This window comes from Lynx canadensis, chromosome F2 (genome assembly GCF_007474595.2).
Source record: "Lynx canadensis isolate LIC74 chromosome F2, mLynCan4.pri.v2, whole genome shotgun sequence".
Taxonomy (NCBI): Eukaryota; Metazoa; Chordata; class Mammalia; order Carnivora; family Felidae; genus Lynx; species Lynx canadensis.
Window position 1 is genome coordinate 68,126,151 of NC_044320.2, and position 16,604 is coordinate 68,142,754.

At 36.4% G+C, this 16,604-nt stretch overlaps 1 protein-coding gene across 1 annotated transcript in view; it reads left to right on the top strand.

The window, feature by feature from the left end:
• The window catches only part of LOC115506300 (cytochrome P450 7B1), a 170,602-nt gene that overhangs the window by 138,686 nt on the left and 15,312 nt on the right, over positions 1-16,604 (top strand). Inside the window, exons 2-4 of the mRNA XM_032591918.1 lie at positions 1,576-1,710; positions 9,713-10,300; positions 10,765-10,971. Of these exons, the coding sequence (XP_032447809.1) occupies positions 9,760-10,300; positions 10,765-10,971 (748 nt within the window). The 5' untranslated portion in view covers positions 1,576-1,710; positions 9,713-9,759. The remainder of the gene's footprint in view (positions 1-1,575; positions 1,711-9,712; positions 10,301-10,764; positions 10,972-16,604) is intronic.

A 16,604-nucleotide genomic window follows, 5' to 3' on the forward strand; every position in this document is an offset into this window, starting at 1 on the left:
TGACAGAGCATAGAGGATGAAATTAGTTGCATTAAATTACGATATGACAAAAAGCCTTTCAAAATCTTTGTCACAATGCAACATTCAAGCAACATTAAACAAACCAGAGTAAAAATAGACCAAGGAAGAGAGTTAATATTTTTAAGGGAAATCTTGTGAACTAAGATCACTTACGAATTTTGAAAGCCATTGATTTATAGCCGGTATGCTATGGCAGTTTCTAATTTGGAGATCCTACCTTACAATCATATATGTTGTCTCCTCTTGTTTAATCTATGGATATAGAATTAACTGTTAAAATACTTTTTTGGTACACTTTTAAATTTCTCAAAAAAACAAGTCTCCATTGAGAAAGTTAGCATTTAAGAAAGTAACAGAGAAAGGGAGGAAGCATAAGATATACACTTTTATGCAATGTTTATTGTCTTTCTAAGTATATGTATCTAAATAACAGCATACATTTTATAAATTATTATAAAAATCATTTTATTCTAAAACAGAAAGAAGAGTTTTGATACCTTTTTCCTTTATTTCTACCATACTTTGGGTTTATTTTGTGTTAGTTTATTTCCTTTTTCCCTGAAAGATCTGATGTTTATGTTTTAAGTTTAATTCTACCATGTTGGGATGTGGGAAAATAAAAGCTTTTGATAGGGTTACTCTAGCTACATAAAAGTCCATGTTGAATATGATCATAATCTTGAACTTTGATTAGGTCTGAGCTAGTAATATCTTGTGATTAATCAAAATGGGTTGTACTGCCTGTAGTATAAGTCATCTTCACAGATGGGATAGAGAATTATCAGAGTTCTCTTGAATATTTGTTTTAATCCCTTCTAGGATAAAATGGCTTTGGATTTTTTTTTTTAACTTTAAATCAGATTGAGTTCACCAAATAAATGAAGAAGAAGAAATTTTGAAGTCTAGTTTTGCTAGGATTATAGGTCAAAAAAGAAGGAACTTGTTTTTTAATTCACAATATTTCCATGTTTCGTTGAATGTGTTTCATATGTTGTCTTGTAAAATTTAATAAATATTCCTATTCATTTTGGAGTTGAATAAAAACTTTATGAAAGGATATAACAAGATATACTTCATGGAAACAATGTTGAAGTTTTTACTGTTCCCAACAGCATAAAAGATTTTCGAGGTATTAATTGTCCCTCTTCTAATGATATAAGCCTAGCCTAAAGTGACATCTGATAACAAAAGAACTTTACTTTGGCAAGTGAACTACCTGACATCTAACACTCAGAACAGTACAGACAGAGCTATACATAAATGGTTACTAAGTGTAGCTGTCATTTCAGTCAGCCATTGAGTCTTACAAGATAACAAAGTTCTTCAAAAAGTTGCTCACCAAAAGCTATGAGTTGAACTGTATACCCCAAAACCCACACATACTGGTGGGGCTCAATAAATCCATGTCTTTGATTATATAAGAATCATTGAATAAAAGAACGGAATAGCTGTGCAATTCATCCATTCACTTCTAGAGTGGATTCATAACTCACATGTATTAAATAGGGACTTAATTTTTCTTGTGTTTGTTTGTTTGTTTGTTTTTCCTCATAGGAGACCTGGTGAGCCTCCATTGATAAAAGGCTGGCTTCCTTACCTGGAGAGGCCCTGAACTTCCAAAGATCCTTTAGGTTTCATGAAAAACACTTCAAAAGCAACATGGTGACACTTTCACTGTTCTCCTTGGGGGTAAGCAGCACTTCTATAAGTGCCTTCCTAAGTCCTAAGTTCTTGGGGTGTCTGGCTGGCTCAGTTGGTAGGTGTGCAACTCTTGATCTCAGGGGCATGAGTTCAAGCCCCACACTGAGTGTGGAGCCTACTTAAAATTTAAAAGAAACAAAAAACAGAAAAGAAAATGCTTAAAAAAAATAATAATTCTCAGTTGATTTTTTCTCGAGTTGTTCTTAAGTTGTATTTTTCTCTAGGCAAAATATGGAATGTTTATATATTATTGTTTCATTTGTAGGCTAGTACAAAAGAAACTATTTCTTTGAGTACAGTAATTTTCACATTAAAAACAAAGTTTTTACACCAAGTGTAAAAGTCTTGAGGGTACCTAGGGAACCCTGCTGTCCTCCCATCACCTGCCATTTTGGCTTCATTTGGCTTGGTTTTAAGAATTGTTCGGGGCACCTGGGTGGCTCAGTCGGTTCAGCATCTGAATTCGGCTCGGGTCATGATCTAGCACTCCATGGGTTCAGGCCCCGCGTCGGGCTCTGTGCTGGCGGCTCAGAGCCTGGAGGCTGCTTCGAATTCTGAGTCTCCCTCTCTCTCTGCCCCTCCCCACTTATGCTCTCTCTCTCTCTCTCTCTCTCTCTGTCAAAAATAAATAAACAAAAAATTAAAGAATAAAAAGAATGGTTCAAGGGGAAAAAAGGCTAGAATGTATTAACAGACTTTATTTTATACAGCAGTTTTAGGTTTAAAGAAAATTGATCAGAGATTACCCATATATCCTGTTTCCCTTGATCATAGTTTCCTTATTATTTCTTACTATAGTATATCCCATAATTTGTCACAGCTGATGAGCTGATGTTGATACATTATTAAAGGTCTGTGGTTTACATTAGGGTCCACCCTTTGCGTTGTACAGTTCTTTGAGTTTTGACAAACGTATGTCATGGATCCACCATTCCCTGGATATTATTCACTATCATAGAGGATAGTGTAACTGCCCCCCAAATCCTCTGGGTTCCACATACTCGTTCTGCTTTCCTCCCGACCTGATCCCCTAGCAACCACTGATCTAGAATGTATCTCTTTACAATGTATTTTTAATTTTGAAGTGTTTGTTATGCTTCTCACTTGAATAAAATGCTTACAAAAGAAAAAAGAAAACTACAGCAAGATTACTAAACATCCCAATATCATAGGGCTGAGAGGAAAAGTTGGAATGTTCTTCTCTCATCCTCCTTTAAGGCCCATGTTGTCCAGCTGTATGAGCTAAATAGCTAAATAGCTGCTGTGTAACAAACCTCCCCCAAATTTAATGCCTTAAAGCAACCAATCTTGCCTGAATCACTTTTGTGGCTTGAGTCATCTGGCTGCTTAACTGGGAACTGGATGTTCCAAGATGGCTTCATCACGTGCCTGACTGGGCCTCTGTGTCCACACGATGTTTCATTCTCCAGAAGTTGTCCTTACATGGCAGCTAGTGTTTCAGGTGGGTGAGAGGAAAAGCTGCAGAGCCTCCTGAGAACTGGGCTGAGTTATTACAAAACCTCTCTTCCACCACATTTTATTAGTCAGAGCAGTCATAGCCCAGCCCCAACTCAAGGGTAGGGAAATAAACTTCACCACCCTCTGGGAAGAATGGCAGAGTCCCATTGCAAAGGAGCATGTGTAGAGAGATAGAAAGAGTTTACTGTAGCCATCTTCGCACAGTCTTTTATATCAGCTTATCACTGGACTAGCTATTTCTTTTCTTCACCTTTCATGTCCTATGTCCCAGAAATCTGATCTCTACAGATTAGATTATCTGCACTTCTTTGCCCTCTGACTTCTAGTTGAGCGTGCTGGAGGGAGGGCAAGAAAGGCCTTTCCAGGCTGTTCTAGCTCCCCATCTCTCACTGGGCTGTGGCAACATAGTTCACTCGCCTTCCTTTCCTTCCCAAGAAGAATGAAGCCATCAGGTATGATCTCAGACCCTCACCTATCTTCCGGATATCCTTGTGTCTCACAGCTGTCCTCCCTACATTTTCCCTAATTTCAAAGAATGTTTAAGACAATTACCTGTCCTCGTGACCGTAACATCCTGCCTCCAAAGGTCCGGTTTCATTATTTATTCTTCCCAAACATATGTCTTCATTTTTCTTTCCCTCTTAGGCCCTTACATAAAGCTTAAAATAGCCATACTTAAGCTTCTCCTATATTCTCCTTCTAGGTACCTTTCATTTCTTTTTTTTTTTCTCTTTTGCATCCAGATTTTTTAAGTTACCTACATTTGCTCCCATGCTTGCTTATCTCCCAGATACCTCCTACTTGGAACAAGCCATCTGCCTTGCTGAGGACATTAATGGGCCCTCACCTGACTAGACCTCTCTACTTTGTTTGACCGTACAGATCTCTCATTCCTTCTCAGAGCGCCCTCTTCTTTCACTCTGGTGACACTGCACCTCTGGTTCTTTCACTGACCCTGAGTATTCCTTAAACTGGGTCATCTTTACTTAAACACCTTTCTTTGCTCAACCCTTTTACCTTCCTCTAACCAGTCTTGGAATTTTATGTTCTGTTCCTAAAGAATTTAGGTAATTTCTTCTTACTGCAATTACTCTGTTGAGTATCAGAAGCAACCTTTTGTACATAGAGCAACTTCATTTCAGTGCTGCCATTTTAATGTAATTGGGAGAAAAACGACGACCCAACTGGATGAAATTATCGGCACGGCTTGCCTTCTTGCATGAACAGGCAGTATCCATTTCATCACAACCTAGTGGCAGGTCTCTCCCTACACTCCGATTTCAGGAAAATTGAAATGGAAAAAAACATCATGCATCTGGAGCAACTGCACTATCTAATGGAATCCTCACAAGGCTCCCCAAGACTGGGCTCCCCCACCTCTCTGGCCTCGGCTCTTGCTACCGCTTGTCTTGTGCTTAATGCACTATTAATATGCCAAATTGTTTGAAATTTCTCCTCACACATGATGCCCTTTTGTGCCCGTGTTTTGTCTTGCTGTTTTTTCTGCCTGAGTGCCGTTCTTCTGTTTGTGAGTCATCCTGAAAAGATGACTGACACGGGTTCATCTTTTCAGGTCATAGTCACATTACACTTCCTCCCCAAAGCATCATTGACCATCTCTTCTCCCCTGTTATGTTTAACGCCTCTTCTCCAGGCTCCCATTACGCTCAGTATCACTCTGTCATGGCATTTAATAAATTGTGAATTTATTGTTAATTCATTTGTCTATTTACCTTCATTATTCTTTATCTCCTCTATTGCCAGCATTTAGACCAGAGCTCAGCACTGATTGATTCACAATAAATATTTGATGAGGATATTCCCAATACCTTAGAGCTGATGAAACACTTACTATAATACAAATAAAGGCCATACCTGGTGCTTCTATTCTAAGTGATCTTTTGGCTTCATAATAACAAAACTATATTCTTCACTTAAAAAAAAAATCACTCTTACTTAAAAACTTAAACTTTATGTCCTAATGAGTAGACACAAATTATTGATCTTCTCAGTTTTCCCTTTTAATACATTACACAAAATAGCCTGAGATGATTAAGATGATTAAACAGAAACTTGTGGTAGAGTTGGATAATGTTATTCACTGTTCAAAAAAGAATCAATTTCCACTGACACTTGATATCTTCATCTTACACGCTAAGAAGCTTGTTGAATTTCTGATGTCTAAATAATTTGACCATGGTTATGCTCTTGAACTCAACAGTACACAACCACAGTTGAATGTGTACCACTACTCCCCTTTGGCTCCTTACCAGAGTTTGTATTAATTCCTGTCAAGATACCCTGTTAACGTATTTGCTTCTAATGATCAGTTGGCAAAATAGCTCCTTTGGAAAATGTGAAATGAGGAATGGGGCCTTCCACCCTTGTCCCGTAATGTGATTTCAGTTACTGTATGCTCTTGCATGATGAACAAATGATTGTCATCCCCAAAAGTCTCAAGGGACACGGATGTCATCTTAATAAAGAAATTAAAAGGTACATCTTTTCATGAGAAACCACGTAAATTCGTGCCCTGTCGCAGAAAATAGTTCTCTAATTGGTTTTGTGTGGTGGTGCAGAGGAACAGTTTTCCCTAGATGTCACCCCAGCGAAGCACCACTGTACATCATTGTCAGCAGCTAGTGAAATCTCCCTAATAAGAGGGAGAGTAGAAAATGTGATCATCCTCAGAAACTAAAAAGTTCATTCATATTTCACTTTCAAACTAATATTTTCAGCTTGATGTTTTAAAAAATTCTATTGAAAAACTAAGCATGGAGATTAAAAGCTCATAATTAAGGAAAATCTCTTTAAAATCCAAATTTATCTCATATTTGTTGACTAGGCATTTCTATATCTAAAGGCTCAAATAGTTGTCCTGAATTCCCATGGATGTGTCTCTGGATAGCACCAAATACCTGAAATGAAAACATCAAAATTCAGTTTATAACGATCCAGATGTCAGACGTTTTGTGTACAAGACAACTGGGTGAATAATTTAATTTTTCTTATATTTACTGATGTACTTTGCGTTATGTAGCTTCACCTTCCTAAAAGAAGTGATTTCGAAAGAAGTGAAAAGGCTGCCGAGTTAGTAAAGGATCATGCACAGGTTATACAGGAATGCTAGAATTAATATCTTTAGACTCAGCTCTGAAAAGGGACAAGAATGAAATTGTTGTTAAAGAAGACATTAAAAATTTTCAGCCCATTTCAAATTTATTGCTCTAAAAGATAATTATATATGATATATATTAAATAGTTCATATAATATTACATTATATATGTGTATATATATATATATATATATATATATGTAGCAGAAGTGAGCCCCATTTTGACATTTCTATTTTAGACAAATGCAAACTCTGAAATTCTTTAAATCAATATTTCATATCAACTGCTGACAGCATTCTTTTCTCTTTTGGAAACATGGCAATGGATATTGTTTCTACCTTGTGATCTTTGTAAACTAGGCAACTTGCCTATCAACACTTGATATTCATTTACATAAAATCACACTGGAGCAAAAGTTAATTTTGCTCCAAGAATACATGGCCTTCAGAATAACTTTTCAGCTTTCCTTTGTTAAAAAATTTAAATTCATTTTATGAATGTATATGTGTTTTCCTAACTGTCTGATTAAAGATTACAAAGAAACTCTGGTTTTGCATCTCACATTAGCAGATGGTGGACAGATGGTTTAAATTAATATTAATTTTGGAAAACTTAGCTTAAATTGTTTATACTGAAGATTAAAAGTTGGAAAGCCAACTAACATCTCCAGGGTTATTAGTACTTCCAAACCCACTTGAAAAGTAAAATCCAGAAAATCAAAACGTCTACTTTTAAAGCAATCAACGTCTTACTCAGAAAGAGAGTTGGGAAAACACAATGCCTTGATGTTGAAGAAAATTAAAATAAGAATGAGAAAGAGAAAATACAGATCCTGGAGTATAAAGAGGCTTGACAGGAGTGAGAATTTCATTTACAAATAAATTGATTTTAACTAATCAGGAAGGATTTTTATAAAGAACCTATATGCAATAATTGCTTATTTTAAAAACAATTTATCAATAATTGGTTGCTAATTAGCTTTTATTCCTTTTATTTGAAATTAATCTCATTGTTTTCTTCCCATATCCTAACCAGCAAGGAGAGAGGGGCTATATGTGTATTTGTGAAGAATTGAAGACAAAAACTCTTGCATGCACACAGGCTCTATCTACTTCAGTAGGCCAATGGCCAGTAGCTCATGCTGTCATGGCTGAATATAGTTTTGTCTTTCCACTTAGATTTTAATGAATGTAGAAAATTAGTAAGAAAAATTCAAACTATTCTCTAAAAATTGTGTGTTTTACAAACTGAATCTTTTATACATTCTCTGAATTTAGTGGCTAATTTAAAATAACCCTAAAGATATTTAACAAAATCTTCTCATTTAGTGAAAGGAGGAAAGTATGAATCACCACCTGTGAAAATACATAGCTTCGCCTAAAATTATATCTTTTGCAAATAAGAGAATTCACTCTTTTTTTCAATTATTTGTGAGGCAGATGCTGGCAATTTTATTTAATTAAGATGCTATGGTAAAGCAGGTGTCATAAAATATGCTCAAATCCAGTTGAGTCCTTTTTGCTCTCCCTAGGGGGAAAAAATCCAGTTTACTTTATAGACGCAGCTTTGGGATCTGACCAGAATGAATAGACACTTCTAGCTTTACCCTCATTCCTATATCGACCCACCTTATTAAATAAGTGAAGGAGAAATACAATATATAAAATTCAAGACGTATGATATATTTTTAGAAAAACATCATAACACATGTACATTAATGTATACTTAAAAATTATGTTTTAAAATTGTAAGACAAAAACAGATTATCCTGTTTCAAGAATTAGGTTGCAAATTATTCAAAACTTTGTCCTAATCATGTACCACATTGAATTTAATATCTGTGATGCTGCTTGAATTACCAATAAATAACAAGTGAGGCATTGTTGGTCTAAGAAAGCTACACACTCACACAAAGAGGAATGATAAAGTGAAAAGGAAAGTGTGTATGATCTTACAAATGTTAATGTCTATGAACTGTTTTCTAGAAGACAATATAATTAATAGATATTAAAATTTGTAGGGTTATCTAAACTTCATGTCTGTTCTTGGAAAAAAAGGACATTAAATGCCCATTTTAAATACTATTTGCATAATACTTCGAATTAGGAATCTTAAAACAGCACTCTAGTGAGAGGAAGTCAGCACTGCGTAAGGAACGGAACAATGAATGGAGAGTGACTTCTTGTCCAGGCTCTGCCACTAAAAATGGCAGTGGGATCTTGGCCCTTAACCTCTCTTGACTTTCTTTAGCTTTTTCAACTGATTAATTTAGAGTTGATAGTTGAACTATCAATGATCACCTGGGAACTGGGAACTCTCCCAACTCCAAGAGTTCCCAAGAGCTGGGAACTCTCCAAGTTTCCTGCCAGTTTTGAGAGACCAACCATAGAATGGCAATGTTCCTCAGTGTGCTGTCTTAAATCACTTCAGGCCCCTGTCAAAAATAGAGACTTGTAGGTCCCACATCTAAACCTTACGAATCAGAATCAGGCAGGAATCTGTATTGTTAACAAGCACCCTAAGTCTTTTAATTGGGTAAGTGTGGACAACACTGAAATGTCAGCACCTCAAGGAACTATCTTGATGATAGATAACTCCAGGCAGACTGAAGCAGATTTCCCTTTCTCTTTCCCCTACATTGTGTTCACATATCTGCTACAACACCATCCACAATGATACAATGATTTCTTTGCATCTTTTTATCTTAAGAGGAAGAGATCCAAATAAATATCTGGATCTCAATAAATGTTGAAGGTAGGGATGAATGCATGAATGGACAGGTTCTAGTTTGGAATTCTGTTTTAGTCACAAATCAGTAGGTAACCTTGGACATGTTACTAAATCTCCATGAACCACTATTTTCTCATGTATAAAAATGAAAATGCTGACATTTTGATTTGGTATTAGTGTTGCACCGAACATTAACTTGTGAGTACTGGCCTCATACCACATACTCATTTATCTGAGTTAAAGGTATTGTATCCAACCAAAGCTAAGATGATACCAAGTATGAAATAGCTCTTTATGAAGTGTAAATAATAATTTGTTTGATGTTTGTTTTCTGTTTGTATTATTGTATGAGAAATGTTTAAGTCAAGAGATTCTGAGGATATTTCAAGGGTAGTTTAAATACTTGGGTACTTAATTAAAATAAGACAGTATCTTTTTAAAAGTCATTCAGAATTTAAGAATATTTAACTTAAAGCCTTTCCTACTATCTCCCATTTTTAAAGGAAACAGGTATGGAATCTGAACAAAATGGATTTTTATTAAACTTTGCACCTTTCTAGATGTTGTTAAGGTCTTTCTAATTTTGATTAAAATATTTTCAAATTTCAGGTATATTGTGTGTTTTGCTACCAAAAGAGCTCATATTCTCATTTATTTCTTTTAGGAAAGTATATAACATTTATCCTGGACCCTTTTCAGTACCAGTCAGTGATGAAAAACCGCAAATTAAGCTTTCGAATATTTAGTAATAAACTCTTAAGGAAAGCATTTTCCATCAAAAAGATGGAAACCAATGATGACCTGAACGATGATCTTCACATCTGCTATCAACTTTTACAAGGGAAATCTTTGGACATACTCACAGAAAACATGATGCAGAATTTAAGACAAGTGCTTGAACTCCACCTACTAAAAGCCACAGATTGGGTCATGACACCGCTGTTGGCATTCTGCAACTCAGTGATGTTTGAGATCACATTTACAACCATATATGGAAAAAGTCTTGCTGGTAGTACGAAGAAATTTACTACTGAGCTAAGAGATGATTATTTAAAATTTGATGACAAATTCCCGTATTTAGTGTCAGACGTACCCATAGAGCTTCTAGGAAATGTCAAGTCTATTAGAAATAAACTTATAAAAAACTTGACATCAGAACACTTAGCTAAGATACAAGGATGGTCAGAAGTTGTTCAAATGAGGCAAGATATCCTGGAGAAATACTATACGCTCGAGGACCGTGAAATAGGAGGTAAGAAACTTCTGGATGATTACTTGTCTAAAATAAAATAATTTACAATAGACCTTTGAAATAAAAAGACAAAATGGTGACCTTGAAAATTTTTATGCTCTTTCTAATTGGCTAATGATAAAATGTTTTACTCTGAAACAACCCTCTGTGATAATTGATTTTTTTTTTTTTTTTTTTGCTGAGGTGGTAAAACAAGATACTTAATGGTGATAATGAGAAAGAGTATAACTAAGCTGCATTTACTCCTCTTATCTCATCCCCCACCTCCCCACCCCCCACACGCACATTACATTTTAAACTATTCTCATTAAGCAGAAAATTAGACTTCAGAAGGCTATTGGTCCTCATTAGCATGCACTGATCCTTGGCTGGGTCTGTGTCCTAACATCTTTTAATTAGCACACTGCAAATCTAATCAGTGTAATAAACGCTATTAATCTTCCTTTTCACTTATTTTCTCCCAGCACATCATTTAGGCTTTCTCTGGGCCTCTGTGACAAACACTATTCCAACTATGTTCTGGGCGATGTATTACCTCCTACAGCACCCAGAAGCTATGGCAGTGCTGCGTGACGAAATTGACCATTTGCTGCAGTCAACAGGTCAAAAGAAAGGGTCTGGATTTCCCATCCACCTCACCAGAGAACAATTGGACAGCCTGGTCTACCTAGGTAATTTATTTTTATCTGTTATGAAGAAAAGAAGGTACCTCTCTGCAAACTCAGTTTATCACTCAAAGCTGTTTACCAAGAGGTGGAGGACACAGCTGCCTAATTGACATAATAACACCCATTTACATCAATTATAAATTATGTAGTTTATAGCTGTAGATACTCTCATTACATGTAAACATTAAGGCCTAGGTAATTAACTATGCAAGGTATGCAAAAGGCTAAACCAAAGCTTTGCAATTATTTGAAAAAAAAAGTTTATGCCTATTAAGTCATTTGATTCTGAGCATCTGTTGGTGTGCTAACGCTTTCTAAACACTGCTGCACTATCTTGACAAGAAAGGTATTTGGGGATTGAAAAAGAAAGTATTTCAGAAGGCAACTTGTGTACCAAATGTATTTATTCTTCCCTAAAATGGTATCTATATTTGAAGGCAGAGGTTAGGATGTTTTACACAGCTTGAAGTGTGTGATTCTCAAGAACGTAGTAAAAGTGATTTCCACTGGAACTTCTTGACTTAAACATACTTGGGGGAGAGAAAAAGGAAGGAGGGAAGAAAAAGAAAGGGAGACAGGAGGAAAAGACAGCAGCAACTACTAATTACTCCATGTGAAATGTCAGTATTTTATAAAATAATCACTGACTCATGAGATATGCATAGCCACTATTTCAAATATATTGGAGGTCAGGAGTGACTAAGTTGGTTTTCTATTTCTTTTTTTTTTTTAATTTTTTTTCAACATTTATTTATTTTTTGGGGGGGCAGAGAGAGACACAGAGCATGAACAGGGGAGGGGCAGAGAGAGAGGGAGACACAGAATCGGAAACAGGCTCCAGGCTCTGGGCCATCAGCCCAGAGCCTGACGCGGGGGCTCGAACTCACGGACCGCGAGATCGTGACCTGGCTGAAGTCGGATGCTTAACCGACTGCGCCACCCAGGCGCCCCGGTTTTCTATTTCTACGTAGACATGTACACCAGTGACATGAGCTTTCGATGACAATGGATTGCATTTTCCTTGACCAGTTTTGATAAGACACATCATATGTTTATGTGAATAAACTTTAACTCCCGAAGTTAAATTCCATATCAATGAGTTATTCTCTGTCCCTTCTGTATTGATATTTCATCCTGTGGTATCCTTTACTGTACAATAACCCAAGTCCCTTTGGGCACAGGTAGGAGTATGTCTTTATATGTATCCGTTGTTCCACTCCTGACAATGTAAGCAAGTATTTTAGCCTGTGTTGGCCTCAGTTTTTTATCTTTTAAATATGTTCCAGGTTCACATTTTTAAAAAGGTGGGGTGGCTCAGTCTGTTAAGCAACCAACTTCAGCTCCGGTCATGATCCCAACTGTTCATGAGTTCGAGCCCCGCGTCAGGCTCTATGCTGACAGCTCAGAGCCTGGAGCTGGCTTCCGATTCTGTCTCCCCCTCTCTCTGCCCCTCCCCTGCTTGCACTCGGTCTCTCTTTCTCTCAAAAAATGAATATACATTAAAAAATAATAATAAAATATTCCAGTTCTTTGATGGGAACTTCCGAGCGCAAAGAACTCACAGATCTTGAGTTGTGCTGACTATTGGGCGATATTAAAAGGAATGGCCCTTGTGTTCTAAGAGGCTGTTCCCACTGACTAGGCTCAGACCCATCAGAAGCAGTAGCTGGAAGCTTGTCTTGTACTGGCACTTGGTTAGCTTGTTCGATCAATTGGGAAAAATGTATCACCTTATGGTCTTTAGCATACATTATCCAAGTAATTTAGCTTACATTATCCAAGTATTTTATATTTGCCTGGAGAAAGAAAGTAATCCCAACATTACCAAAATACAAATATTATTTTGGTCTTTGCAGAATTATTGGTGAACAAATCCAAAAAACAATGTGCATAAAAATTCTGGGTAGTCACCTTCACATGGCTACACAGTATTTTCTGGGTAGATTTATAGATCTATGAAACTCAAGGTTGCTTTCCTATGTATTCCAGTAATTTCAGCTGCATTTTCTGAATCAGATGATGGATACTGGGAAGTGAAGCAAATAAACTTAAAGGAATATGTGTTTATATTCTGTACACAGTTATTACTCTTAAATATTTAGTTGAAAGTCATCAATTCTCTTTTACTCTCGGCATCTTGTTATGAAAGAAAAGATAATTTTCCCATTTTTATTTTTAATTTATTTTTAATATGAAATTTATTGTCAAATTGGTTTCCATACAACACCCAGTGCTCATCCCAACAGGTGCCCTCCTCCATGCCCATCACCCACCCTCCCCTCCCTTCCACCCCCCATCAACCTTCAGTTTATTCTCAGTTTTTAAGATTCTCTTATGGTTTGGCTCTCTCCCTCTCTAACTTTTTTTTTCCTTCCCCTCCCCCATGGTTTTCTGGTTTCTCAGGATCCACATAAAAGTGAAAACATATGTTATCTGTCTTTCTCTGCCTGACTTATTTCACTTAGCATAACACTCTCCAGTTCCATCCACGTTGCTACAAAAGGCCATAGTTCATTCTTTCTCATTACCCCGTAGTATTCCATTGTGTATATAAACCATATTTCTTTATCCATTCATCAGTTGATGGACATTTAGGCTCTTTCCATAATTTGGCTGCTGTTGAAAAAGTGCTGCTATAAACATTGGGGTATGTGTGCCCCTATGCATCAGCACTTCTGTATCCCTTGGGTAAATTCCTAGCAGTGCTATTGCTGGGTCATAGGGTAGATCTATTTTTAATTTTTTGAGGAACCTCCACACTGTTTTCCATAGTGGCTACACCAGTTTGCATTCCCACCAACAGTGCAAGAGGGTTCCCGTTTCTCCACATCCTCTCCAGCATCTATAGTCTCCTGATTTGTTCATTTTGGCCACTCTGACTGGCGTGAGGTGATATCTGAGTGTGGTTTTGATTTGTATTTCCCTGATGAGGAGTGACGTGAAAGAAAAGGTCATTTTAAAATTGTGACATTAAAGCAGAAATGTTTAAATTTATTTCATCAGAAGAAATGGCAAGTTCCAGATCTACAGTCTGGGTCCATTTAGGTCCATGGCTAGTGCTAGAGATTTTCATCCTTGGAGCCCTCATTAATTTACAGCTCACTTATCATCAACAGGTGAAAAACAGTTATTCTAAGAGAGTGTAGATCTACCTGGATAAAGGCAGAGCCTTCAGCAATCTAGAAAAGGTGGATCTCTGTTCATCGTGACCTCGGTTACCAGCAGAGGCCAGTGTTGTTCATTGCGAGAATTTAATCTTCTAGAAGAGATAGACAGTTTGATGCAGATTGAAGCAAATTTTTACATGGATTAGTAACACAACAGATAACCTCTGCATCTGGTCATAGATCAGTTGTGAATATTTCTCGATATAAGTAGAGCATGAACTGTACATACAAAAGGAAGATTTACAGAATTAAATATTTACAGTGTACCCCCTGATATGGAGTATATGTGTCTCCCCTTTCTCATGTGCTTAAGGACAGAGTTCTATATATTCTAAGTATATTTCTTTAAAAATAAATACATCTTGAATTTCTATTATTATAAGGAAAAAGATCACAAGGATGAAATGAATGCTACTATTTTTTTAACCAGGAAGAGAAATTTTTTTTTTTTAACCAGGAAGAAGAAATCTCTTTTAACAGAGATTTTGCATGTCAGCATACATTGATTATAAAGTAAGGTTGAAAAGAAAGTTAGAATGCCATAGAAATGAGTGCTTTATTCCTGAACAAAAATGATGTCTCTTGTTTAGAGTGATTATAGAAGACAGAGCCCAATGGGGCATGGGTTTATCATAATGCGAATCATTGTGCATATATTATTGACATTTGTGGCTCAATCCTCTAGGCCTTCCATGTATCAAATTTCCTCTGACATCAATATACACTTAATGTCAGCAAAAGTTAAAGTATGTACCATAGATTTGGCTTTTAAGTACCAAGCCTGTTTAATTCAAAGCAATCATCTGTTGTAAGAGGTTGTGAGGGATTCATGCTTTTTTCCAATGCTCTTGAGAATCTTTCTCTGAAACCATTCCACCTTTTTTTTTAGATAAAGAAAAACACAACTTTATGTTTTTGTATACTTATATAACTTATTATAAGGACTCTGCTTATCATGACTTCACCAAAATTTTATATCGATTGATGTTTAGTAAAGGTCTCTACAACAAAAGTTAAATATAAATTTAAAATAAGATAGTAAATGCAATGAGGCTCAAATAACAGCCAGTTGGGCCGAATCTCAATAGGAAGAACTGGTGATAGAATGGAAGTTTGAGAAACTCTGAGAGAAAAGTAAGAATTTTTCAGTTTTCCCAGAAAGAGAAACCTGGAGTGGAGGTAGGATTTAGACAGAGAAAGAAAAACGAGAAAAGATGAGTCAGAGTGAAGAAAAAAGGTAATGCAAGGAGGGGAAAGAAGCTCTCAAAATTGGAATTTTGACAAACGGAGAGCAAATAATCTCGCTGAATACTACCTCTTCTACATTTGCCTAAATAATGTATATAAATAACTTTAAAAGTATGGGTTCACTAAATGTTATCTATTGCTATCCCCAAAATGATATTTAACCTCAATGCCATCCCTGCAATGTTTATGTTGTTCTCTTCATTTTCAATTATTTGTGAATCAAACTGGTATCTAACTCACATCTACCTTACCCCGCAGGAGTGCTTTTTCTGTGCATCACACATGAAAGAACAAACATACTCTAGGTAAGAAGAACCTAAGTCAAAGTGGATTATAAGTTCTGACCTGAAGTGAATAACTCAGGTGTATTGCAGGCACCTAATTTTGTTCAATTACATGTTCTGAAAATGAGAAAAGTTGCACCTGCAGCTGAAGTGAGGGTTATTGGAATAAAAGGAGGTGCTATAAAACTAAAGCTCAGCAAAATGTGTAACAGTTTTTTAAAAGGAGACCGAATATTATAAAACCCCTAGAATTATGAGCCTGCAGTGAGTGATTCTCCAACAAAATTCTATCAAAACTTGCTAAACCCAATTAGTGAGGAGAAAGAAGCAGAAACAAAGAAATGATCAGTTGAAAAAAAAAACTTTAGTAACACATAATGATCATTAGACATAGTCCATGTTAAATATATTAATGACTTCATAATTTCAAGGCAATTTTATGGACTCCTACATTTTCTCAGGTGATCTTCGCCAAAATACTGGGGGACTAGGGCAGCTCTTATGTTGTCATTATTTTTACAGAGGAGAAAATGTTCAAGGTGCTAAATAACCTGCCTAAGGTCACGGAGGTAAAGGGTTTTCTGGCCACATCCAACCTTTTTCCCTCAGACTTGTCTCATAGCAGAGCCCTCGAAGCCCTTTCTCATTGTCCAAACTGAGAGGGGAGAGGGATTCTTTGTGTCTTGATTCAGCAAAGCTAGCCATGATGAGCACATGTACAAGATCAGAAAATGTGAGCAAGATAATGATAGAGTTAACTATATTTTTAATTTCCAGATGGAACAGTATGAATGGCAGTATTAACAACTATCATTTTCTTATGTGGTAGGCACTGTGCTACCTGCTTTACATATATTAGCTTTTTAATTTAAAAGTACTATCTTCATTCAATTATTAGGTAACAAGATTCAGAAAGATTAGTTAACCAGCTCAACTC